The sequence below is a fragment of the Falco punctatus genome (assembly GCF_963210335.1).
Source record: "Falco punctatus genome assembly, chromosome: 1".
Classification (NCBI taxonomy): domain Eukaryota; kingdom Metazoa; phylum Chordata; class Aves; order Falconiformes; family Falconidae; genus Falco; species Falco punctatus.
Genome location: NC_137580.1, coordinates 100,734,381 through 100,760,398, shown reverse-complemented (window position 1 = coordinate 100,760,398; position 26,018 = coordinate 100,734,381). Strand labels below are relative to the sequence as shown.

General features: G+C 54.4%; 2 protein-coding genes and 1 long non-coding RNA gene across 4 annotated transcripts in view; 1 reads left to right on the top strand and 2 right to left on the bottom strand.

Annotated features, from left to right (window-relative positions):
• Positions 1–1,508: 1,508 nt before the first annotated feature.
• Positions 1,509–16,579, bottom strand: SUPT4H1 (SPT4 homolog, DSIF elongation factor subunit). The gene is made up of 5 exons (XM_080389028.1): positions 16,450–16,579; positions 15,957–16,063; positions 15,786–15,841; positions 15,526–15,579; positions 1,509–13,726 (listed from the first exon to the last, which is right to left on the bottom strand). Exons 1-5 carry the CDS (start codon positions 16,516–16,518, stop codon positions 13,659–13,661), a joined length of 354 nt encoding a protein of 117 aa, XP_080245154.1. The 5' UTR covers positions 16,519–16,579; the 3' UTR covers positions 1,509–13,658.
• A 23-nt stretch (positions 16,580–16,602) lies between these two features.
• Positions 16,603–21,336, top strand: LOC308064496. The gene is made up of 2 exons (XR_013928403.1): positions 16,603–16,744; positions 17,290–21,336. It is a non-coding gene; the product is annotated as an uncharacterized lncRNA (long non-coding RNA).
• The window catches only part of RNF43 (ring finger protein 43), a 60,298-nt gene continuing 54,146 nt past the window's right edge, over positions 19,867–26,018 (bottom strand). For both annotated transcript variants that reach the window (XM_080388839.1, XM_080388840.1), the window contains one exon: positions 19,867–19,994. In XM_080388839.1, the coding sequence (XP_080244965.1) occupies positions 19,951–19,994 (44 nt within the window). In that variant the 3' untranslated portion in view covers positions 19,867–19,950. The remainder of the gene's footprint in view (positions 19,995–26,018) is intronic.

Genomic DNA, 26,018 nt, shown 5'->3' with positions numbered 1-26,018 from the left:
GGTGTCTAAATGCCATTACATGCACCAAAGCTGGTGCGGGAGAGAGTGGCTCTTACTCCAGCCACCAGCAGAACCTGGGTGGGTGGCTGTTAGCACCTAAAGCTGGTCTCCAGAGCTGCCACACACATCACTAGGACAGGCACCCACAGGAGGGGTCCCAGCCACAGCCCCTGCCCTGCTCAGGGCATTTCTGAGTCTGCAGAGCAGCAGGGATGGGGACCGTGCAGCCTGCCCACCTCTGGCACCAAACCAGGGTAGGTAAAGGAGCCGAAGTCCTTCGGAGACCAGGAGCTCACCCCAACTTGTGGGAACCTGCCCAAATGCATTCAGTATGGAGGGAGGGCACTAACAAATGGGGTTGGTTTTTTTTAAAAAAGAAAAAAAGTAGCAGTTTCTGGTTTGCTGCTCTCAGCAAGAGACAAGTTTCCAAACATCTCTCCCAGCAGTGAATGCTGAGTGGCTGTAATATTTCTAACCACAATAGTCTTCCATCAAAAACATACAGTGTTTATCCTTCCTAATACTTGAATATTCATTATTAGGAGATGAACTTTCAGAACTTTTGCATGTTAAAAACTTGGGCTTGCTTTTCCTTTCTAGCATGCATCAAAACGAAAACTGCTCGGGGCAGTCTGCACTGGCTGCTCCAGGGTTTTTTTTAGCCCTTTTTCATTTTTACTGTTTAAAAATTTACCTCCTTGTGACTATGACAACAGTTTTGATTTTATTTTTTTTTCCTTCCGCATCCCCTTTGAACAGTCACAAAGCCAGGGAACGTGGGAAAGCTGGGACAATGAAGAGAAGCAAAACACCCCGATCCTTTCTGGACAGTCCGGGGAGGGGTCACAGTGAAAGAAAAATACCACAAACTCAATAAAACCCACAAACACTCCCGAGATCAGCACAAGAAGTTTTACAAAATGTGGAAACACTTGAGCTCAAAAAAGGAAAAAATGTGTATGTTTAACATATTTTTTCTACTATTTTTAGATGCCCTCTCCCACTTGCAGGAGATGGGGAGTCAAAGCCAAGGGTGAAGCTGCTGGAGGGGGTTTGGGACCTGATGTTTGGGGAACAGGGACCCTCTTATGGCCCCTGTATCCCTCCAGCCACCCCACCCCACCCCCAGCCTTTCCTTGGGGGATCTAAAACCAACCCAGCTTCCAAGGACACAGGGGCCATAGGGAGGGTGTTTTCACTCCACGTGGCCTTGCGGCCACAGCTGGGGCTGCCACAGGACATGGCAGCTTTGCAGATGAGCCTTGTGGGGTGAAGGTGACAGCCCCACGTTGATGGGCTCAGATTTGCCAGCTCCTCTTGAGCCATTTCCAACACCCCCACCCATGGTCCCACCGGGGCTCCCCCAGGGCTTTGAACATGCTCTCCAGCAGTGTGCAAGCTCACGGTGCCTCCCTCTGCAGGGCAACCCCGCTGCTGTGGCCCTGGGCACCACCGTGTCTCTTCCCTGGTTTTGCATTTCCCAGGAATAGAATAAAAAAGTCCACAAGTCAATGCCAAAATTGTTTTATTTAGCAGCCCCTCACCCTGCTGCATCTGGCAATCATTCAGCAGCACAAAGCCATCCAGGAGCCTCCATCTGCCTCCCATGCCTCTCCCCATCACACGTGGCCACCACCACCCAGCTCTTCCAAGGGCTTTGCCACATGGAAAATGAAGATGGCGGGGGATGGGGGGGGGGGGGGGGGCGGGGGGGAGGGGGAAACGGGAATCGGAGGCTTTGCTGCCTACCTGGCCTCCCAGCGTGGCGCTCACTCCAACCCGACAGGCCCTTCCACCGGGCATGTGGGGCATGTGGGGCACTGGGCCGTGTGGCCTCTTCCCCACGTGGCCAGTCCCCAGATGACAGAGGGACAGCGGGACGAGCAGAGCATCTGCAGCCCGGGGGGACGGCAGTGCCCACGGCACGGCAGCCGAGCACGGGCACCATGCGGTCGGCCAGGCACAGCCCAGCCGCTGCTCTCGGACTGGGTGCAACTCGTGATGGGCACGTGGGTCGTGGCGGTGCTCTCTTCTCCGTAGCCCACAGTACACTCATCCATAAAGTAGGAAACACTACACCCTGCAGTGCTGTTTAGTAGTGCTTTCTACTTTATGGGTGACTGCACTGTCTCTCAGTTGGTGTCCTGTCCCGGCGTTGCTCTCCTCCAGCGATGTGTTCACGTCCACCCGCGCAGGGCCACCTCCCGCACCCTTTGTGGCCCGGCTATGGGGCCACCTTCAGTGTCAGTATGGCCAGGGACGCAAACTGCAGGGCTGGTCTTGCCCCGGGGACAGACAGCCTCTGCCAGCATCACCTCCCACCTCGAGGAGCCATGCTGGGCATGGGGAACACCCTCATCCCCATGGGGGAGATCCTGCCTTGTGCTCCTTTGTTTTCCTCAAACCCCCATCCTGGGCACAGGGGACATCCTCACCTTGTCCTCCCCATGGGCAAGACCCTACCTCATGCCCCATCATCACACCGTGAGCTCTGTCCTGGGCACAAGGGACATCCTTACTTTGCCCCCAAAGTGGGGAAGCCACCTAATACCCCATCCTGGTCAAAGAGGACAGCTTTGACTTGTTCCCAAAGGGAGGACCCCACCTCAGACCACATCCTGGTCACAAAGAACGCAATTGCCTTGTCCCTGCTGGTGGGGACCCCACCTCAAACCCCACCATGCCCTCTCAGACCTCATCCAGGGCACAGAGGGCATGTTTGCTTTGCCACGATGAGGAGACCTCCACCTCATACCCCATCCCATTCACAGAGGACCCCTCACCCTGTCCCCACTGCCAAGGTCCCACTTTGAACTCCCTCATTGCCCTTCAAACGCCAACCCAGTCTCAGAGGACCCCCCTTGTCTGTATCCCAAGGGTGGGTTCCCAACTCAAATTCCATCATTGTCCCTCAAATCCCATCTGCATCACAGAGGCCCCCTTGCCACCTAAACGGCACCCTGATCACAGAGGACTATGCCTTATCCCCCCATCCCCACGATGGGGAGCCCACAGCGACCTCCATCCTTGCATTGCCTTGTCCCCATGGTGGAGACCTCACCTAAATGCCACTCTGGTCACAGAGGACTCTTTTGCCTTGTCCTCATGGTGGTCGTTTATGGCAAACCCCACTCCCGTCACCCTTGAAAAGTCCCAATAGGGGACCCCACCTCATGCCCCTCTACCAAAGACCCTCTTGTCCCATCCCCCTGCCCCTGAGGCCACGGGAGATCCATGGCCTGGGGCTCCCCATAGGACCTCACCTCACCCCATCTGCTAGCCCCATGGAGATCCCTCCGATGTCCCCATTGCCTTTCAGGCCATGTGGTGGGTGTCACCCAGAGGTCCCTGTGTCCAAGGCCCCGCAGATCCCAATCCCTACAGCCTCACCTCACCTGCTCCACCAGCCTCTGCGTCTAACCGATCCCGTCCCCACTGCCACCAAAAACCCCCTGGGTGGCACTTCTGCTTCGGGCACCGCCCGCCCCCACCCGTCCGCCATCACGGTGCCTCCTCCCCCCGCGCTACCTTACTGCGCCCCGATCCCTGGCATGGGGAGCACCCCCTTACCTGCCATCGGCCCTCAGCACCCACTGCCCCCCTCGCAGCGGGATCGGGGCCATGGCTGCCAGCACCCCAAAAGACCCCACGCTGCTCCTCGAGTGCCACGTGGGCGCCTCAGATGGGGCCCCCCATTACCGGGTTGGGGCATGGATGGCCCATGCCACGTGCTGATGGCCCACGGCGGGTGCTGGTGACCCACATCGGGTGCCAGTGGTGCATGCCAGGTGCTGATGGCCGTCGCCGAGTGCCGGTGGTGCGCGCCAGGTGCCGGTGTGGCAGGGTGCCGTCTGGGGTCTGGGCTGATGGTGGTGGCTGGGGAGCAATGGGCCCCCGTGGAAAGCAGGGCTGCTTTTAACCCCATCCTGCCCACGTGGCCCCGACCACAGGAAGAGCCGTAGCTGCCGAGGAGATAACGGTGCACGGTCCCACCCAGCGCCACCCCGCAGCCCAACCGCAGCCGGCCCAGCCGTGGGGCGAGGGGCGGCCGCCGCGGAGCGCCGGAAGCACCGGGGGCCGTTGCAGAGCAGCCAGTTACGCTCCCCTGAGTTTTGCTGCTGCGAGTGACAAACATGTTTGTGCAAAAAAAAAGAAGAAAAAAACCCATAGGCTGTTTGCACAGGGTGACAGTCACCGAATCCGACTCCCCATGGCTGTGTGGGGGCCGGGGAGGCTGCATGGCTCCACCATGTCCCCTTGCGCCATCCTGGGGGTGGGACCCACACAGGACCGAGGTGATGCTGAAAATGGAGAGAGCTTATGGAGGAGCCGGCAGCCCGTGGTGAGGGTCTGCAGGATTTAGTGTGCTGCCCAGTGGTGGTAGGGGTGAAACAGGTGGGGACATGGGTGCCAGCAGGCTGCGAGCCCTAACCTGCTCTTTAGGAAACGTGTTGCTCAAGAGACCTCCTGGAGCCTCTCACCCACTCAGTGCTCTGCAACACCAGACTTCCCCCGGTCCCAGGCAGCTCTAACGGCTGATGGGGACATGAGCCCCCCCAGGGAGAAAACCAGAAGCCGGGTTTGCAGAGTTTGCATGCCAGGGTCACAATGGCTGTCACTGCCCGATGGCACCGGGGCTGGAGTAGCTGTGGGACGTGGAGCAGGGTGAGTTCACACGGCCAGCACCATGCTGCATGCCAGCAGCACACCCTGCCCCAGTGTTGGGTGAAGGTGTCCATTAAACTACATTAAAAACTAAAAGCTAAATCCCCAAAATTGACTGTAAATTGGACCTCATCTGTCCATACAATGGTTTTCATGCAGCTCTGCAAAAGCCTCTTTTTTAGGCCAACACGATTGACTCTCTACATTGATAATCTGGACGGAAATGTTAAAAAAACCCTACTGGTGAGGTTTGCAGAAAGCAGGGGAAGAGTGAAGACAAAAATAACCAAGAAGCAGCATACTCAGAAGTGATTTGACTTGAGCAGCACATGCGCTGATGGCAACAGGTTAGAAGGGGCCTTGGTGGAGAGGGAATTGGTTGGGAAACTCTTTCCAAACTGAGGTTGAACTGCTCGCAGAGTTTCACTGGGAAAGAAAAAAAAGAAATGGTTGGAGCGAACCTGTCCACTTCCCCATCCAGTCCTGTTCCCATGCCCGCGACCCCCAGAGGGCTGCCCTGTCTCCCACTCTTCACTGGCCCTGTGCCCATCTCCATCCCTCATGGTCACGGAGCTGGGGACAGCGTGCTCTCCATGCTGAGAAGAATTTCAACAAGGAAGTCCAAACAGCCATTGGTGATGTCTCCACAGGGTCCATTTGGCAGCTGACACAGCTCCAAACCCGGGGAGCATCCCTCTGCCTCGCCACAGAGGTATGTGGCGAGCAGCTCCTCGCTGGTGGCAGGGGCCACCACGTGCATGGCTGGTCCCACATGCAGCTGGGCTAAGTGCCTTCCTGAGCTCCCCCAGTTAGCCCTCCTGGGACACCTGAAATGTGTGAACATCATTTTGGGGCTGTGAGCAGGTTGTTCCCAATCCAAAGAACCACCCCCCTCCCGAGATAGCACTCAGTGCTGTCAGCCACCTCGGTGCCATGGGATGGTCACCAGTGGTGATGGGTGCCATCATGCAGGGGACAAAGTTGTGCAGGGCCAAGGAGCCTTTTTGGGGGCAGCCAGAGGGAGCTTTGGTGCCAGAAGTGCCCCTGAGGGACTTTCCCCTCCGCTCCGAGGTCAAGGCCATGTTCCCTGCAGTGTGCCTTGCTCTGAGGACAAGTGGGTCCCGGCCAAACGCGGAGGGCGGGGAGGCAGGGGGTGAAGGTGGGAAGCCAGACCCTCACGAGAAAAGCTCCGTTAAAGGCCAACTGTGTTGCGAAGTGAGATGAAGATGTTGCCTAAAGGAGGCAGCTTGGAGAGACTGTGCTGGAGGGCAAGATGTTGGGGGAGGGCAAAGCACGTGGCTGGTGTCAGGGGACACTTTGGGGAGTGCGGCAGGGAAGGAGACGTGCCCTTGAACCCGGGGCTCGCTGGCAGAGCGCTGCCCGCCACCTGCCTGCGCTGCTGTCTGCACCCAGCCGGGTGCCGGTGTGCCGCAGAGCCGTGCGGGAGGGCCATGGGTGCCTTCCTGGCAGGGAAGTGGGGGGAGGTGATGCTTCCTCTTTCCCCGGCTGAGCACAGACAGGGGGATATAACATTTTGCGTGTCCTGAGCTGGTTTCCTTTCACCAGTAGTAGCCACCCGCTGCCTGTGCTGCCTTGCAGAAAGGAGGAAATCAGCAGATCTGGTTCCTCAGGCTCAGACGAGGAGGTCTGAAAGTCTCCAACTGATGATGAACTTACCACATCCCCTGGCCATTGGTTAATTTTACTGACCAGTGAACAAGGCTGTGGGAACTTCTACCCCAGCCCTTGGCCCCACATTGCTGGTGCTGCTCTGCTCTGCACACCCAGCTAAAACAGTTCCTGAAGGGCTGAGAGCACAGCAGCTTTCTGGGGCTGGGGGAGACTGAAACAGTGGCATTTCCTCCCCTGGGGACCTTGTGAGAACGTCTGGTCCCCAATGCTCCCGAGGCCCCCTTCTGCACCCTGCCCACCTGCTTGCCACCACCCAGGGACTTGCCGATGGACCCCCAGGGTGCCATTGCTCCCTGGGGTGCAGCACCCTGACCTGCCACGGCTCCCTAACCCAAACCATCTCCCACCCTGGCACTGCTCCACTGGCTCTGCCCTCCCCTCAGGGCACCCAGGCTCCAAAACCTGCAGCATCCCCACGCACCCGGGGCTGCCAGCCCTCTTTTTGCTCCACATTGCCTCGCGGGACATGGGCTGTTGCTTTTCCAGTAACTCTCCCGGTATCGGCAAGCACAGGGCAGTGGGAGCCAGGGGCTTGGGGGACAGCAGCGCAGGGACACAAGCAGGGGGAAGGGCCCTTGTCGGGCCACGCAGCCCAGGCGCTGCGACAGCGCCGATAGCGCTTATCGCACCACACAGCGCTTCCCCTCCTCGCTGCGGTCAGGCCGCCTGTGCTGGCCACTGCCTCGGCACGCCCACGGGGCTCTCTGCTGGCCTTCGGCCGCAGGAAGAAGGTCTCACCCAAAGCCTCCACGAAGCCCCCCGAGGCCAGTGGGAAAGGGGGTCTGCTAGCCACTGGGGCCACAGCCAGCCAGCAGCATGTCCCAGCCATGGTTCTGCCAGACCCCAACAGGGCCACAGTGCCCTGGGTGGGTCACTGTGCTGAAGCCTAATGACTGCATTCCCGACACAAGGCACCTCTGGGAACAGGGGATGGAGGCACAGGGATGGGTACAGGTGGCTCTGCTTTGCAGTGCGAGGGGTGGCCTCAAAAAACACTCCCAGGAGAGAGGGCTCCAACCTGGTAACGTTCCTGGAGAGTGGGGGAGGGCTGCTGCCGCACCAAAAAAAAAAATCAGGTTACTAAAACCAGCTCCTGAGAGCTTTTTGGGTGGGCACAGCATTGTCTGCCACTGTCCTGCCGGGCACAAGGAAGAACTGCAGCACCTGTGGCATGGCCGAGTGCCCATCTGCACCCAAAGAGAGGGGCTGCCGTGCCTGCGGGGCGGGGCTTGGGCTGACCCCCGTTTCACCAGCGGGTACCAGGGTGCCGGCACCGGGTGGGACGTGCTCCCAGCCTGACCCCGCCGCCTGCACCCTGCCTGTCCCTCCGGGAAGCACCGCTGCCGGCGGCTGGGGTTGGAGCGAGGCCGTTATGAGTGAGTCAACTAGAAACTGCTGGGTGAAACAGGCGGCAAGCGGGAGGCAAATGAGGGCGCGAAGGGAAACCTCAAAAAGCCGAAGTGACGCGGCGGGGCGGGCGCAGGGGACGCGCGGGCGAGCGTGGCGCCGCGCTTTGCCCATATATAGGCAAATCGTGGCCCGTCTGCACCAATGGTGGCACGGGACCGTTGACTGGCGCCAGCAGGGCACAAAGTGCCCCGTCATTTTCCATGTCACCTGCTGCAACTGGCCTCGCAGGTGGGGGAAGGGGAGGCCACGGGTCGGGGGCCCCAGTGCCCCCGGAGAGGGTCCCCATGGCACCAGGTGCTGCACAGAGGCAGCATAGATGGATGACTCCTGTTTTCCTCTTTTCCACCTTAATCCAAAGGTTGTGCGAGCTCCTGGGGTGCTCTGCACCAGGGTGCGCCTGTCTGGGATGGAGGATGCTCTGGGACAAAGGCCAGCAGTGACACAGGGAAGGAGGGATGAAAGCCGCCCTGCTGGGCTGTGGTAGGATGGGCTCAGGAGATGTGGGGCTGAGCTCTGTGGTGACGGTCCCTCCTTTCCTAGCAGGCCCTGGACCCCCCAGGACAAGGTGCAGGAAGACCTGAGCATCTCTGAGCATCTCTGAGGTCCAGAGAGCCCAAGGCAGGGGACAGCCCCCAGGGTTTCCAGGAAGCGTCTCCCCAAACCTGTCATTGATGGCACTTTTCCAGACCAGCCAGGCCCAGCCATGCTGGGAGAGTGGTGTCAAAGCCCACAGCCTGGCCAAGGTGCCGGATCCTGTGGTCACCAGGGCATGCTGACGCCCTGCCCTGTACCGTGCACCTGGGCTGTTTGGGGACCCACTAGAGGAGGTGCGATGTCCTCACCCAGCATGTCCCAGGGCTCTGTTTGGGCACTCAATGGCTCTTCTGCAACTGCCTGCGCAGAAGGACCATTCCCTTGGGGGAAAAAGCCCCTTTCAGCCCAACGGCTGCTGTGGACAGAGCCTGGGTGATGCACATCTGGCCAGGAGGAAGAAGGACAAGTGCCACCCAGGATGCAGCAGGAGATCTAGGAGAGCTGGGGGCAGCGTAGATTCCATCAGGCTCTCAGATTCCTCCTGTGACTTCAGCTGTGGACTCGCTTTGCTATTTGCCCTAAGAAAACATGCCCTCAGCACCCCTAGTGACCTCAGCCATCAGGGTGAGACCCTGCTCTGCCCCACCAACCCTTGTCATCTCCCCTTCTCATGATGCCGAGCTGCCAGAGCAGACCAGGGAGGTGGGAGCTCCCAGCCAAGAGGAGGTTTGGGAACCTCCACAAGCTTCTTGTGTCCCTCCAACCACCTAAACACCAAGACTGTCAGCAGACCAATGGCTTTAGCGGCGTCCACCATGAAACAGCTTAGGGCCTCTTTGCAGACAGCACTGAGCTTGCAAGGGGTGGCAATACCGTCTTCATGTGCCTTTGGCAAGCTTACTCCAGGAACCGATGGCCCACCAGCCTGTCTCTCCTTCACAAAGCACAGCTTCCTCCTTCCACTGCAGTTCTTAAGGGACAAACACCCAGAGAACCCATCGTACATCAGAGCTCCCCGTTTTCCCTGCAGATCCCCTCAGCGGGGAACATATCCCAGTTCCGTGCCCACCCGCCTCCATCATCAGTGCACCAGAAACCTCTTGGGATGGCACATGTGGCAGCCGTGCCTCATTTCTGCTATCCTTTGAAAGCTTTTGTAGCTGCCTACACCTCAGAAACCTGCACCCACCCGCTCTGCAGCCTGTCCAAAGGTCAGCCGAAAGCTGCCCATGGACCCCCTCCATGGTGGTGATGTGGTGAGGAGACCACATCAGACACAGTCAGGTGCCTCAGTGGCTACTGCCCGTCGGCCCCGATGCAGAGGTGATGGGCAGGATGGGCCACCATTAACAGCACGCACCGTGGCTTTGCCATCCTTGCTCCAGCAGCGTTTCCCCCTGGCCCTGGGCAGGCAGCACAGGTACCGGGAGGACAGCCCACATTGTCTTCCCCTGCACCTCCACCCTGCCAAGCTTTCCTTGGCCACTTTCCAAGGAAAACAGTTTTAAGTTGGGGGTTGTTTTATGGTTCCCCTCCCCCAGCACCTACCACCAAAAGTCTCTGCACCCCTGTGGTAACCAGCCCTGCTGGGCGCACAGGGAGGGCTGAGAGGCCCCTGCGAAAGTCTGACTCCGTGCCCTGGAAGGCAGTGAGGCAGCATGTGAGAGCTGATTGAGGGTGAAGCAGGCCCGATGCTGCTGCAGCCGCCCCCCAGCAGCACCTCTGCCACGGTGTGCAGAGAGCAGCTACGGGAGCAGAACTAGGGGTGCTCGCCCTACCTCAGGCACAGCACCCTTGGGCGCAGCCCAGCGTGCTCTGACATGCTTGCCCCGGCCTGCAGTCCAGCTTGCCCAAGCTACAAGTCAAAGGCCAATGTGAGCCGCTTTCAGCCCTGGGTGGTGGGGTGCAGCGTGGGTGGGCAGGACCTCCTCCCGACCCACAGAGGGGCCCCCCCACAGGTGGGGACAGCTCAGCCGGGCATTTCCCAGCACCGCCGGCAGCTGCTTCGCGTGGAAACACCGTGTGCGCTGCGGTTTTGGAAAGTCACTTTTCTCAGCCAGAGGGAGAGCCGGGGTATCGGTTCTCAAAACCCGCACAAAGAAATCCACTGGCTCGTGCTTCCTGCCAGGGGGTGCCCCGGCCCCCCCACTGCCTGAGAGCTGCCGGGCTGCTTCGGATGCCAAACCTGCAGGATTTTCAGGCCTGGCTGAAATATTTCAGCATCATTTGGTGCAGGGGGAGGAGCTGTCTTAAACTGACTCAGATCTACAGCTCACTGCCCGGTTGACGCTTTCTCTCCTGATTGCAGCCAGGCTGCCACCACACGTTTTTCCTCCAATTTCTTCAACGTGAGAGCTCCCTGCCCTACTTTTCTCAGCAAATAAAGCTCCGCATCCATTTGCTTTCTGCTGATAAAAAGCCTTGGCAGCACCGGGGCTGGAGTCTAACTGAAATGCTCATTTCAGGTGCTTTGCAGAGGTCCAACGCTCAGCTCCGGCAGCCTGGGAGCAATGAATCACTCAGCGGCGTGGGCATGGAGATGCGGTACATGTGTGGGCGAGTGAGTGAGCTCGCAGGGAAGCGGCTCGCCGAGCCAGCCTGATTAGAGGCACCAGGCTCTTGAAAGGGCTACGAGCTGCTGCAGGAAGATGAGGCGCAGCTTTCTCTGAAAGGCCACCAGCGTTCAGCCCGTTTGCCTCGCAGTTCTGGCTCTATTGCACTTGCACTGCAGCCCCTGCCTGTCTTAACTCTATGTAACCTGGAGTAGTTGCATTTCCTAGCAAGAGGCGAGCTCCCTGCGGGGTTTACAAGCCCCCTCACCTTCCCTGAGAGGCACAGTAGCAACACACGCAGCTCCCTGGGGACAATTTCCTAAGCAAAGTTCCCAGCCCTGAGCAGTGACTGTTACTGCGAGTGCAGCTCCCCGGGAAGCGAGATGTGAAGCACCGTGCCTGCAGACCCACACCCAGAGCCCAGCCAAACCATCCCACCCTGCCCAGGGTCCTGTGCAGAGCCCCCTCCTCACCTCTGCACCGTGGGGCCAGGGGACAAGGTGACCCGGGACTGGGGAAGGGGCTCTGACGTGCCTCCGGCACTGGGGCAGCTCCAGCACGGCCGTGCCCGTGCCTGAAGCCGGGGAAGGGGGACCCAACCTGGGAAGCCAGCAGGGAGCGAAGGGCGCTGGGGAATACAGCAGAAGGCGGAGCTGAGCCTCGGGTCCCTCTCGCCCAGGTCGGTCTCCAGCAGCTTCCCCCGGCCCAGCGCAGGCTCCGCGCAGCCCTGCTGCCACCCCGCGGCGCTCGGAGGGCTGGGCACGGCCGGGGCGTCCCTCTCCGTCACCCCAACAGCCTTCCAGCCGGGCTGGAGCCAAAACCTCACTCCCCAGACCCATCTCCCTCCAAGCGGACAAAGAGCCGCCCATCTCATCCTCCCCGTCCCCCTTCATTCGGAACCTTGTGAGCTCTTGTTAACCTCTGCCCAGGTGCCACTGGCTGCAGCTTTCCTGGACTGTTCTGCAGAGGATGAACACAGCCCGGGGGGTATCCCAGGTCACCCCGTGCCTCCCACAGCACAGCCCGTCTGAAATCACCTTCCAGGACCCAGAGGTTCACGCCCAAAATGTCTAAATCTGAGCATCCTGCAGAGCCGGTGTCCTGGGCTGCCCAGACAGTCGCACCTCCCTCCCACAGACCTGACACGCTGGGCATTTCCAAGGCACAGCTCCTGCCTGGTCTCTGCAACCAAGCAAGCCTGGAAGATAACTATCAGGTAACTCAAGTGCTTTGGATGTTCACCAGGGATGCGTGAAAATCACAGTCAACAGCCCCCTCCACCCGAGGACATGAGCCTGCTGCTCTAACCCCCAGGCCAGCGCTGAACCACTCTCACCTCTCCCCACAAAAGGCAACCTCCAGCCAGAGGTGCCTGCTGGAGCCCAGAGCCCACCGCCAGCTTGGCTTGGTCCTGGTCTGCACTGAGCAAATGCTCTTGACCTCAGCATCATGTCTGCAAGTCCCCAAGAGAGATGCAGTTTAAGATGCCTTTCTCTGCAGCATTTTGTCTCGACTAATGCTGCGGCCCCCACACAGCCCCCCTGTGCTCACAGCAGTCTTCTCCAGCCACACATCTGCTCCAAAAGGCCGCAGGAAGGCATGCTCTGGCTGATGTGCAGTGCTCAGGACTCGTTTGGGGCCAGGTCTACAAACCAGAGTGGGACAGAGAGCATGCCACCTCCGTGCCACCTGACAGTGTTGCTCCCCAACAGTGACACATTCCTTTTGCTGCAGCTTTCATCCCAGATCAAATGCAGTTTCCAGGATGTGTTGGGTTTCCACTATTTGTCTACGGAAAACAAAAACTGAGCATGCTTCACGCAGCTACTGATCTAGGACTCTGCCCTTGGACAAGACACCTTTTTGTGATCAGTGGCTGCTGCTGAACTGGAACAAAACAAATGAAGCGAGAGCCATCAGCTAAGGAGACCAAATCTCTCAGGCGCCCATACGATGCAGATGCTATCTAAGCTGACACTCAGAACAGCCAGACCTACAAATACAAGGCTGAGTGGGTGTTTCCACCCCTGCTGTCCATCCCTCCCCTTAGCAAGCCCAGTGCTGCCTCCCAACCACACCAATGGGCTCGTCTAGCTCTGCCTGCCCCGAAGCCCCTCCAAGCCTGCTTCCACATCCCTTTTACAGGACCCTGCAGGCCCAGGGCGGTGACCTCAGACAACTACCTCTACATGAAATACTTACCATCATCTTATGTCTTCCATCCAGCCATGAGCTGTAAGGTGCAAATCACTAGTCTGCTTGTTCCTACAGCAAGGACACCCCAATTCAGCCAGGGCAGAATCTTCCTTTTGAGGCAGGAATGTGGTCCATGGCATAAGAAGCAACGGCAATCGTGGGCTCCAAACAGCCTGGCAGGCAGGGGGCTGAGTGTGAAACTCCTTACTGCACCACCCACCCCCTGCAGCAGGTGACACTAGTGACCGAGTACATGGATGGACTCAACTCTGACCATGCAGTATGTTTTATTTAAATATTTACACAGCTATATCCCAGTTCTCTCTCTGTAAAAAAGTTGATGCATTACCATTAAGCACCGCTTCCCCAGACTTACTCACATCCTTCCCTTTGTCAAGGCTCAAAAAAGCATGTCTGTGGTCTGTGCGGGCACACCATGTGTGGTGGAGTCCAGAGGTACTGAGCAAGAGGAGCTGAGCCAGCAAGCTCCCTGAGTCCAGCATCGCTTTCCCACATGCTGAAGCTACAGGGTTTCAGAGCGGTGCCCTGCATGCCCACTGCCTCTCCAAACACAGCACCCAGGAATCCTCCAGGCAGCACAAGAGCCCCTTAGGTTTTTATAGCTGTGTCTCGGGACTTGTAAGCCACGCCACGGCTCTTCAGCTCTCGGACGATCCCTGCAGCAAGGAGACAAACACATTTCAGTATTCTCTAGGGATGAGGACCCATGAAAAAATCTGGCTGCTCTGTCATGTAGCCTTCATTGCAAAGAGCAAGATCTGGACAATCACCTTCTTCATTTCTCATAGAACTGGTCAAGAGTGTTCCCTCTTCTAGTTTAAATGCCTAGATAGAGCTCCCAAACATCAACTCTTGTTTTGCCTTGGGAAGGAACAAGGCAGAGATTTTATGTACATTATTTTCTACCTGAAAATGTTTGAATTTTCTTCCAGAAACTAGCGATTTCTCCCAGATAACTAGCGACAGGACAAGAGGAAACAGCCTCAAATTGTTCCAGGGGAGGTTTAGATCAGGTATTAGGAAAAATTTCTTCACTGTTTCAGTGAAGGGTGGTCAAGCATTGGAACAAGCTTCCCAGGGAGGTGATGGAATCACCATCCCTGGAGGCATTTAAAAAACATGTAGATGAGTTACTTAGGGACATGGTTTAGTGGTGGGCTTGGCAGTGCTGGGTTAATGTTTGGAGTCGATGATCTAGATCTAAAAGGTCTTTTCCAACCTATATGATTCTAGGAATCTTATGACTGAAGAGATCAAGCTCTTAATGATACTTCTTAAATCTTTCAGTCACTTCTGTGACCTGCCTGCATGTCCCACCTTCTCAGTAATCCCTTAAGAACAGGGCTAGTAGAAGAGCACCATGGGGTTCAGCATTGCTCTCACCAGCACCACGCACCAAGGGACAGCCAAGCGACAGCTTACAAGACCCAGGAGTGCAGCCTGCTGGTTACCACACTCCCCAGTCCTCTTGCTCCTCCCTTCGACGCGAGGATGGGCTGAGCAAGGCCAAATACAGTACATCCCACCTGCACTCCCTTCACCTGCTGCCCTGTGCTCCCTGCCTGCAGCTGCATCAAGCTCAGGCCATCATCTGCTGCACTCCAGTTATTTCAGATGTGCACAAAGCTAGGCCAGCAGGCCTTGGCTTCAAGCCTCGCGATGTTCCAGCTCCTTCCCAAGGCAGATGGCAGAGCTCAGGTCAGAAATAAGAAGCCTGGGATTCCAGACACAAGCACAGCTTTCACCCTGGGGATACATGACTGCAGCACTCCCGGGAAGGGGCACAGGTCAGGAGTCTGCTCTGGGGCAACGTACAAGGCAGGGGCTCTCAGCTAGATGGATGATGCAGTTTTGGCATGACAGAGATAAGACCAAGCCTCTACACTCTCCACTCCATCTATAAACACACAAAATGCACCTTAACGTAAGCTTTCAGTGCAGTATGATGATGGAAAGCAGTATCTGCTCACTGAGATTGCCATAACAGCACCCCATCCTGCAGAACTCCTTTCTGTGGACAAACCTTCATGCTTCCCTGTAGCTGAATGGTTTGAAATGCACTCACTTTCCGGAGTCACCCTTTAATCACAGTTTATCCCTCTGCTATCACAGGTTTTAGCCAGTAGCACCTTTAGTATCAGCTTCTGGCAGGCATAGTGATGAATGACTGCAGGTAGAACACCTGTCTGCAGCACCCTGAAACCACCCTCCCATTCAGCATCTCCTTCTTGCAGTCACCTTGCTAATCCCCTCACCCACACGGCATGTGCTCCCTTCACAACACACAGAGTTCATGGAACCCCCAAATACTGATTTCATCACACAGATACAGCACAACGCCCTGCCCAGTTTGTCACCGCAGAGATGACTACAGCCCCAACACCTCATGCGCAGAGTAACCCCTCAGCTGCCATCTGTGCAGGAGCCTCCCCTGAACACAAGCCAGCAGCGTTACCTTGGGGCAGGCGGCCGGTCACAGACACTGCGTAGACACCTGGCTTGAAGTTACCTGGGGGAAAGAAAACTCCAAGTTACCCCGCACAACAGCAGCTGGGTGGGCAAGCATCCCTGCCAGCTTCTGCCTGCACAGGTGCCCCCTCACTGGGAGCAGAATCCCCCTCTGCAGCCCCCCCAGCGACTCCCGCTGCCCCCCGGAAGGGTTTGCTACAGAAAACGGACCTCCAGCTCCCAAACCAGCTGGGAAAAAACACTTACTGATTCGCTGCCACTTGGAGACCCAGCTGTCCTCAGGGCTCATCATAGCAATGATCCTGTGGGCGGGATGGAAGTGAGGGGATGCTTCCCAGCCAGGTGACATCGCAGTGCCACCACAGCGACACCAGCACCCCAGGGAACGCGGCCTGCCCGCGCCTGGGCCGCACTCACCCATCGAAGGAGGAGCTGGTGCAGTCGTAGACCATCTCCCGGTTGCCCTTCATCTGCAGGTAGGCATCGCAGTTGTCGCAGCCATCGTACTCGAACTGGTCGATGGTCTGAGGGGGACAGAGGTGTCAGTGCAGGAGGGACGGGGCCCGGCCGGGCCCGGGGGGGCAGAGGGGAGGGCCGGGCCGCGGGCAGCCAGAGAGGCCTACGCCGGGGGAGGGGAGTCCCGGGGCGGAAGGGAAAGGCCCGTCCGGGCGGGGAGGCGTTCAGAGGCCGAGGGAGGCCCGAGCCGCGCGGCAGGAGGAGAGGGCCGGGCCGGTCGAAGGGCCCGGGCCGGGGCAGGAGCGGCCGGGCCGAGTGCGGGAGAAGGGCCTGGCCAGGGAGGCCCGGCCCGGGCGGGGGAGCTGGGCCGGGCGGGGGCGAAGGGCCCGGGCCGCGGCCGGGAGAAGGGCTGGGGCCGGGCGGGGAGCAGCCCTGTGCCCGGGGCGGGCCGCACCTTGACGAGGGAGCAGAGCAGGCAGGCGCGGAGGTGCCGCAGGTCCTTGGGGACAGTTTCCAGCGCCATCCCGCCGCCACCGCCGCGCAGGCGCAGAGCGGGGCCGTGCTGGGCCGGGGGAGGGCAGGGGGGGCCGGGCCGCGCCGTGGGGGCCGGGCGGGGCGGGCCGTGGGCGCGGAGCGGGGCCGGGCCGGGGCAGCCGCCCGTGCGATTCGTGTCCGTGGCGGCGCCGGGGCCGCGCTGGCGGCCTGGCCGCGGCGTCGGTACAAAGAACAAAACCAGGCAGGCAGACCAGGTACATGGATAAATATATTAGTAAATAAATATATTTCTGAGCACATCGGCATATTCACACATCTTTGTTTCTATCGGACATAAATACCGTTTTGCATATATATAAAACGTATTATTCCTTTTTTTTTTTTTTTTTTGGTGTGTGTGTGTCATAATTTATTCCCAAGCCCCAAGAACCAGGACAGACTCGGAAAAAAACCAAACAACAATAAAAACCAACAATAACAAACAAACCTATATTCACATTTCAAAAGGATCTGAACATTACAAACGGGTGAGCAGAGGCTCCGTGTGAGAAGGGCGCCGGTCACGGGGGGAGGGCTGGGGCTTTGGTTTCGGCCAGAGGGACTTTGGGGTGCTCTGGCTTCCATCAGTTTTCAGCTGGGACTTTGGATGCAACAAAGGAAAATTTGCTCCCCCTCATTGCGGCGACGCTGAAGACATTTGGTGACAGAGCCCAAGGGTGCTGAGCACCCCAAAGCGAGAGGTGCAGGAATGGAGAGGCGCTGTTCCCCGTTTTCTCAGGTATTGCTTCTTCCCTTCCAGGCAGCCAAGGATGGTAGTCCATCTACTGAAGAGGCTCTTAAAAACCACCTTCCCGGAGAGTTCCTCCCTCTCCTCCCGCCCGGGACCCCACTGAGGCAGACCTGCACACTCGCATCCAGCTCAGCAAACCCTGTGGAGGGGGCCCGGCGTCCAGGGTGGCCGTTTTCCAGGTGACAAGGAGCAGCAGCATAACATGAGGAAAGGAAAACACTTTCAAGCAGGCGGTGCCCTGCATAGCCTGGTAATACTGCAGTGGGGAGTGGAAAGGGTGCGTTAGTGCTGACCACTTTCTCCAAGAAGCTTGGGGCTTGCCACACCTTCAGAGACCTCCTTTTTTTTTTTTTCTTCCTTTTTTTTTTTTTTTTTAAGGATAAGGAGGGAAAGAGGGGAGAACTTTCAGACTGCAAACTAGATGCTCATTCCTTTGGAGCAGTGAAATGCATCCCTGAAGGCTCTCAGCCTTCTTGACTCCTAAAGAAACCAGTGGGAGTCCCCAGACTTCATCACCCTCCCCTCTGTAAAGTAACCTGAGGCCTCTGGGATGGTCAGACATTTGGAGCTGGTTGAGACAAGCCATGCACCATGTGCACAAGAAGCTGAACAAGGGGAATCTAGATGCACTCCTGGGGTTTTTCCCTCTAGTTTAAGATTGACTTCCCTGCAAGGGAAAAAAAAATCTGAGCTTGTGTCTTCTGCTTGCTCTGCAGGACAAGCAAGAGGCTGGAAAGGTTAAAATATAATTCTGCTGGGTTCTTTGATGAAAGACGTTCAGCTCTTCTGTAGCCTGAAAGGTCCTGCAGTGGCTTGGTCACAGGAGACAAGAAATGAACACCAGCAAGGGAATAATGTTCTGTTAGACACAGTGCTATCGGCTGACTTTTAGTACCATCACCTGAACATCACCTGAATTAGTGACTGATTAGCAGCTGGGACAATGATGCCTTTTTCAAAGACTAAGGGCCACAAACCCTGCAAAAAGCTTTCCTCACCAACAAAGGAAGGCAAAGGCAGGATTATCCTGAACTGGGACTACATAACCAGTGCACTCTCTTGAACTGGAAAGGAAGCTGCTGCTTCAAAGGAAGACACAGAAAGCTTACTGAGCACTGAGCAGATGGGGGAAGTCTGTCCTACACCAGGTTTCAAATTGTCAGGAGTTACCTTCAGCTCCAGTGTTGTATCCTCACCAATGCTTCATTAGCATGAACTCTGGAAACACTTGGTGCCATATAAACATGCACTTCATGTCGGAATCTAGCTAATTCCTTAGCCTGAATGATCATTTAGGGGAATAAACTCAACAGTCTTAATTCCTTGCTGTATGGAAGCTGTTTGGGTTCTATATGTTTTGAATTTGGCGAGTTTTATTTTACTTGAATGTTCCCAAATTATAAGCTATAGGAATTAATAACTAGTGACATTCCAAAAAAACCCCAAACCCCAACCACAAAAAAACCCACAAATGGGAGGAGAGGAAAAAGTAATAAACTGAGAGCCTAGCAATTTTTCAAGTTTTCTCTCTCCATCATCAAAATGTTAGAAAAGGCAGAAGGGTATTTTGAAAACTTCCCTCGCAGGATCATTTCAGGTGTCTCAGAAATGTGGAGATAAGGCTGGGTGATGGATGGGGCTCTGCTCTGCATTTATTATGGGTGCTTTTGCTGAGAATTTTTGCTGTGTCTTGGGGCAATGAGGGAGGAAAGAGAGAAGCAGGAGCCATGTGAACTCAAGGACTTTCCATGATTCCTCTGACAGGGGCATCTCAGGTTTGAAATATGCTCAAAAAATGGGTTGCTCTTAACAGGGCTGGCTATCACACCTATTTTGAGGGTAGGTGGAAGAGCTAGAGGATGAGTGAGAGATTTGTTCACATTGCCAAATGAGAGGGTGGATTCTTTGCAATGGAAAGAGTCTGACACAGCTCCTTCCCAGAAATGCTGACGTTGTCCCTGTGTCTTTGCTTCTGCTGCCGGCAAAACGCAGCAAATGGCCAAGCTGGCATCAGCTGAGGGACAATGAAGTGGTCAAAAGCGGTGAGAGCTGTTGGTTTCCAATAAAGTCAGAGGAAGTACCTGGCAGGGCAGACCTGTGAGTGGTGAGATGAAGAAAAGCTTGTTCCTGTGTCTGAAATAAGAGTGGAAAAGTTAATTGAAGAAGTCTGGCTTTTGACCTAAGTGAGGAAATGAAGTCAGGAGCTACCAGGCCACAGAAAGTAATTTCTGCAGCTTTTGGTCTCGAAGGCTTGTTTATTTTTGAAGTGTTTAGCAAAACCTTCTGTGGCATGAACATGCCAAAATAGCAGCTTGCACTCACTCCTGAGCCCTCCAGCTGGTGACTCCCAGGGCCGGTCTCTGAGCGAGCCAGCCCACGCAGGTAGATGCCACAGGATGAAGATTGGCTGCCTGTGCCTTCAAAGGAGAAGGGGACCTGGAGAACATGGCTCAGTGTTTGCGTGACCAGTGCAACCTGGGGACACGTGAGGAGACCACAAGTGCCACATTGCTTATTTGCAGTCTGCACCTTGGTGTAGGCCATGCAGGCCAGGGCTGGTAATTACGCGTTGCCTGTGCAGAGAGCACGATGTGAGCTCCTCTACGGCTGGTACGCTGAACATCTTTGTCCACTCCAGCTCTCCAGTAAGCAAACAGGCCAGTGTTTTAATTAAACTGAGTGTTCGTGGGCATCCTGGACCTCCTCTTCAGATCCTGCATTCAGAGAAAAGGAAAAAGAAAAATGTCAGCTACAAGCAGCTGAACATTCCCAGATTGCAGCTGCTGGAACCTTCACCCTGCAATACAAAGAACAGATGCTGCAGTGAAAGCCACGAAGTTTCTCCCAGTATTTTTGATGGACTTTTCTGGCCACCTCCCCAAAAAGTTTATTCCTCCAAGTTAAAGCACAATAAAACATAAAGATAAGATGTCAAGCTACTCTTTAAATATTTCAGAAAATACAGGCTAAGGGCATGGTGTACCCCAGGATTCACATTGCTACTAGATGTTTGCTGCTTTTGAGGCCTGTTGTTTGAGGAAAATCTGTACAGCTGTTTTAAAAATCATTAGCAACAGAAAATAACACCGGTTTATATTTACACAGCACCACTGCAGGACCTTCCAGGGACAGGGGACAACAACAACATAAACTCCAAACAACAAAAGCAGACTGGCAGTGATGTGTGTGTGCAAGAAAGGAATGGCACATATGTTTCACAGTGTTCAGGAGGTTGCACAAATTGCTTCTGAGCCCCAAACAGGCCAAATCCAACAAGTGGGTCCCAGTGAGTGCCAGTCCCTCGAGCCCAGCCAGTGAGGACTGCAGCTCATGCTCTTCACCAGCCCTTTCTGCCTGGCGAATTGACAGGCAAGTGCCAAGTAGTTTACTTTGAAACATTCAGGGTAAGGGCTGCCTAGAAATGGTTTGCCCCAAGTTACTGCTTCAGATAGTGCCTTTCTCCCTAAGCAACTGAGTGTTGATGCACACACCATGGTGCCTTTCCCAGGGGTTTTTCAAGCCTGCTCAGAGCTCTCACGCAGTCAGCATAGCCCAGTAAAGGCATACATACATTATTTTTCACATTTCCCTTTTCTTGAATGTTCCTGAGATCAAAAGGAATCAAATGTCCATATAAGTATTCACAGAGAGCAATTCAAAACAACTTTTCAAAACAGTCACAGCAAATTCTTGTTTGTTATAAATCACCAGCTGTAGGAACAGGACCTCTGTAAATTAAATATATGTGAAGAAAACAAACAAATGAGATTCTGCTTTGCAAATGTAGCTAATCGACATGGGAACGTTAATTCACAGGCACAGTGTTATACATGTATATATGTGTGCAGGCATGGCCAAAGTACCAGAAGACGGAGTTTGAGCCTATCTGGCATTTGTCATTTGTGTCACCAGTACACTGAAGAAGCCATTGCCAACTGCTTCTCAAGTACACCAGCTTATGCACAACGCAGAAGAGACGGTACAGCTTCAATCATGCTGTGGTCAGTCAGATGCCCTGAGTGTCAAATAGCATTATTAAAATATTTTCTGAAAACCCTGCCTGTGTGAGTGTCCCCTGTTACACAAACAGAAGGAAAAGTTAAAAAAAAAGGTCTTGAATTGGGAGAGGTGGTAGAGCCTCAGCTGCTGAACTGGCCATCGAGACCTACACAGAGCAATGACCTAAAGGAGCACACCTTGGTGATAAAACAGAAATCTTGTTCTCTGGGTATTAGGTTTTAACGGTGGTCTTTTTCTGCCCTCTAATCCCTTTCCTCTTCTCTAGTAAAGATCAAAGACATGACATGAAAGGGAATGGCTAAGAGGGTGAGCAGGAGATGGAGGAGAGGGGGAGGATGCTGACAGCACGCTGCAGGAGGTGAGATTTCCCAGGGAGAGAAATCAAGAGATTTCATCAGCCTGTGCTGGGAGTAATCTGGCTGTTCTGGGACGAGACCCATGGATGCTGGGGTGGTTTAGGAAGCCATCTAACTGTAATTCACTGCTGGTTGTATGACTTCTCTTGAAAGGACCCATTCAGCATTGATCAAGGATTGATTCTTCAGTGAAGTAACTCCCAGGAATAGTCACACAGGCAGGGATGTATCTTTAGCCAAACCCCACCAAGAAAAGGTGGTGGGAGGTGCTCAAGGAAGCAGCATAAACTCCAAGCTCATGCAGGCATCTTTGGGATCACCTGCAGTGCACTGGTGATGGCTGTGGGCTGCGTTATTCCCTGTGATGCCAGTGCATGGCACTGCCTGCACAAGTGGAGTTTCTCCAGGGGCTGTGGACCAAGATTCAGCCTCACCTTGCAGCTGGGCGAGGTAACCACACACCTGGAGGGTGCTGCATCCCACAGGAGTACCGTCAGCTTCTGGAAACCCTGGTTTAGGGACTTCCCAAGCCAGAGAGTGTATTTGCATCTCTGCATCATCTCTTGATCTAAGCTCTTGAACCCATTTCACTTCTGGCACCTACCTCCTCTGGGCAGTGAGCACCAGTTTCACTACACAGCGTGTTACCTTATCGGGTGTTTTAAAGCTTCTGGTTCCCATTTGATGCCACCACTTACTTTGTTATAAGCACCAGTGACTCCCTCTTACCCGCCTTCTCCCGGCTCTCCCCATTTCATATCCTCTCTTTCATGTCCTCTGCTAATCATCTTTTTCCCACATGAAAGTGTCTATACTCTGTTTTCTCAGAAAAACCTCTTCTTTATGTACCTTTCCGCACTTCTCCCAAGTCTGCTATATCCTTTTCTGAGCAGCAGTGCTCAGTGGTAGATGATAGCTGTGAAAGCACCATGGACTTACACAGCTGCACAATGGCACTTTCTGCTTGTCCCATATTTGTCCTAATGGTTCCATTAGGAGCTAGCTCCTAATAATAATTTTATTTTTACTCAGAAGCAGTTGTGTTCGTGTGTGGCACTTTGTACTACTTAAATGGGATTTTGCCACTACTGTTGCCTGATAACTCAGCTCAGCGATGTGAGATCCTTCTGTAATGCCTTCTAACCAGTTCTAAAGCTGACAGTCCTGAAGGAGTTTGTCTTTTATAAACCTTGCTGTCTCCTCTCCTTGTCCAGGATATTTATGAGCTTGCTGAAAGGTGTAGACAGTTGGAGAACTCCACTTTCCTCCTTCTCTGAGTAACTTTCCTCCATTAAGACTCATCTGCACTTTGTCTTCTATTTTTCAGCAAGTTATTTACCTACGAGAGCACCTTCCCTTTTATCCTTTGAGAGCTTCATTCCCCTAAAAGATCTGTGAGGCGTTATCTCTCTCTACAAAAGTTGTGTTGCCTCCTCCCCTGGTTTTCACATTTAGCCATGTGCCTACAAGTCAGACCCTGTATTTGAATTTTTAACAATTTGCTTGGCAGGAAAGTCAGGCTCATCATTCTGTGGCTTCAGCTATTTCAAGCTGAAATTGCCCTCAGCTTTTCTTTCTGGCCCTGGGCATGGGTAACAATTGCAGTCCACATTTGTCATTTAGCAGTTTTGTGCTTGAGCCCTTGCACGATGCCCAGGTGAATGATCTCTAGCCCTGGGGATTTGTTACTACCCACCTTACTGATGTGTCTCAGAAATGCTCAATCTGATGATTTGATTTATGAGGGATCCTCTACCCCATGCCCTGAACGGAAATGTGCCAGGGTGAGAACCTCCTCAAGCACTTCCACACTGATCACTAATGCCATAAATTCAGTTTGCTCTTCTGCCACGCAGTTACAGCCCTTGAACATCCCTCTTAGACCTGTGTTACTCCCTGGATCTGCAGAGCCTCTGGCAGCCGCCTTCTGACAGAGTTGAAAACGTTTGCATTAAAACCCTCTATCTTCTTCACAAGTTGTTCATAGAAATCTTTCCTGGCCTGCCTCACCATGGCTCTGCACTTAGCTTTGCATTCAACTCTTTGCTGATTTCTTTGTCTAGCCACACCTTTGCTTTGGAAGAATGGCTTCTTGCTTCTAATTGCCCTCTCTGCTTTGCTGCTAGGCCAGCCCTTTTCTGGGGCATTAAATGATCCCTGTGCCCAAAAGCATCTTATTCTTTTGACTGCTTCTTTTAGTACGATTTGAAGAAGATTCTCCTGTGTATGTAGGCTCCTCTTTCGCAGCCTGTACTAACACAGTGTAGGACAGCCCTAATACCATACTCCTACTTAGGCGCAATTGGAGATTTTTGTGTTACTTGTCATTGGACTTTACGCTTTCCTTAATGCATAGTGTCCCTCCCATGCCACCAGAAGAGACACACTCTTCTCCTCTCTATAATTTCACCTGAGAATTACAGGGTCCCACTATTTGTTTTGTTGTTGTTTTTTTTTAAACTGGGTTTCTGAAAAGTTTATGTCAAAACCTTAATTTAAAGCTTTAATTTAAAGCTGGGCTTTCTAATTCATCTACTTACATTTTTAGCCTTACAACATTTATCTGGAGGCATATATGCATTTCTCCTTGATCTCCTTGTCTATTTTTTGTGTCCTGCTTACAGGGGACTGTCTATTGAGATTGTTCTTTGCTCTTTTTACTTGTTTCCTATTGACTTACGTCCAGTCCCTTTCTAAGATAAAGAATCAATGTGATTATAACTCAAAAGGTTGTGTTATGTCAGCCAATGTGTTTTCAGCTTGATGGCTTTTCTGCATAAGCCCTGCATGAGCTCACACTCTTTAACTGTCCTCAGTTCCTAATAAAGTTAAATCCTTCCTTTCTATGTATTTTCTCAATCTTACAAGGCAATTCTGACTCTATGGCTGATCCTGAAAGCATCCACAGAAGCTACTGCAGTCAAATAAAATCAGACTGCTTTCGAACACATCGATCCTTCTAGCTCCTGCTAAAGGGAGGTAAGAGGGAATGAAGGCTGTGTGTGCTTGGCAAAGCACGCTGGCACTGGCTTGGGCAGGGGGGCAGAAAGCCTTCCCCCATCATGCCATCGGGAGGTGGGCACAGATCTGGGCCACTGGGGCCATCTACAAAAGGGACAGAGGCATCACAGCACAGAGCCTTGCGATGCCCTGGGCACTGCAGCCCCCCGTGCTGCACAGACTCCTGCTCTGGCGGCTCTGGGAGTCGAGCTCAATGCAACCCCTGAGCAGCCTGCCCTCTCACCAGCAGGGCTCTCTCCGTGTGGAGGTCCCCTGCTGTGGTCCTGGGAGGGCTGTGTCCCAGGATACCATGCCCGCTGCCTCCAGCCCAGGGGACATCAGTACTTGGAGCTACCTGTGAACCAGAGAGACATCTCTGCACTGCTGCCTCCTTGTCTCCCGAAACGGCAGCATCCCTCAGGGCCCTCTGAAGAACTTCCCGTGTCACCTATCTGCAGTGTCAGGTACTTCTGCACCTGAGAAAAAAAAAAAATCTGTTCCTGGGAGTCTGGGAGCCTGGAGCACCACAGGCCGCCAGCACCGTGCTCCATCCAGCCTCTCCCGGTTCCCTGCTGCCTCCTCGGCGGGCGCTCTGCCACCAGCGGCCTGGGTGCGGTGCTGGGCTGGATAGACGGGAATGGGGAGGAAGTTATTATCTCCACGGCGCAATGGGCACGGTGAGTCACAAGTTTAAGGCCAGCATTGTAACAGAAATTAGGCAGCTAGATCTGTATTTGGTACCAAAATCAAAACAATTTGCCTGAGGAGCTGCAATGAGTCAGCGGCACGGCGAGGAGGGGAGCCAGGCTCTGCCTGGAGCCAGCACCTGCCCAGGCTGACTCCGGGTTGCTGCTTTAAGGAGCCTGAGAGAGCAAGGCCTGGGAGCTAAACTCAGTCAGGTTCGTTCAAACAGCCTCGTCTCAAATGCATTTTCCTTCTCTCAGCAGAAGGTGTACAGCAGTTAGGCAAAGGGCCAAATTTTAATTACGTCTGATTTCCAAAAGACACCAAAAAGCAACTCCCACACAACAAAGGCAGGTGAGAAACGAGGGATGTGCAAATCCATAAACTCACTCAGTCTGTTCCCCTACTCCCACTGGCCTCGCACACTTCCTTCCTTTTTGATTCCAGTTAGCTGGGGTTGGCTGAAACAACTAGAGCCCAATAAGCCTCAAGGATAATGACTCTGACAGTAAGACATCCAGACTGGTGTAAGGACACTGGGAAATGTGGTCTCATGCCTTCCTTTGGGAGACACTCCAGCTGGTAGAGATGTTTAGTTAAAAACAGCCACCTTATTTCTCATTTGTATTATTTTAGGATGAGACTGCAGGGTTTCGTGCGCTCATTAACAGACTTGCG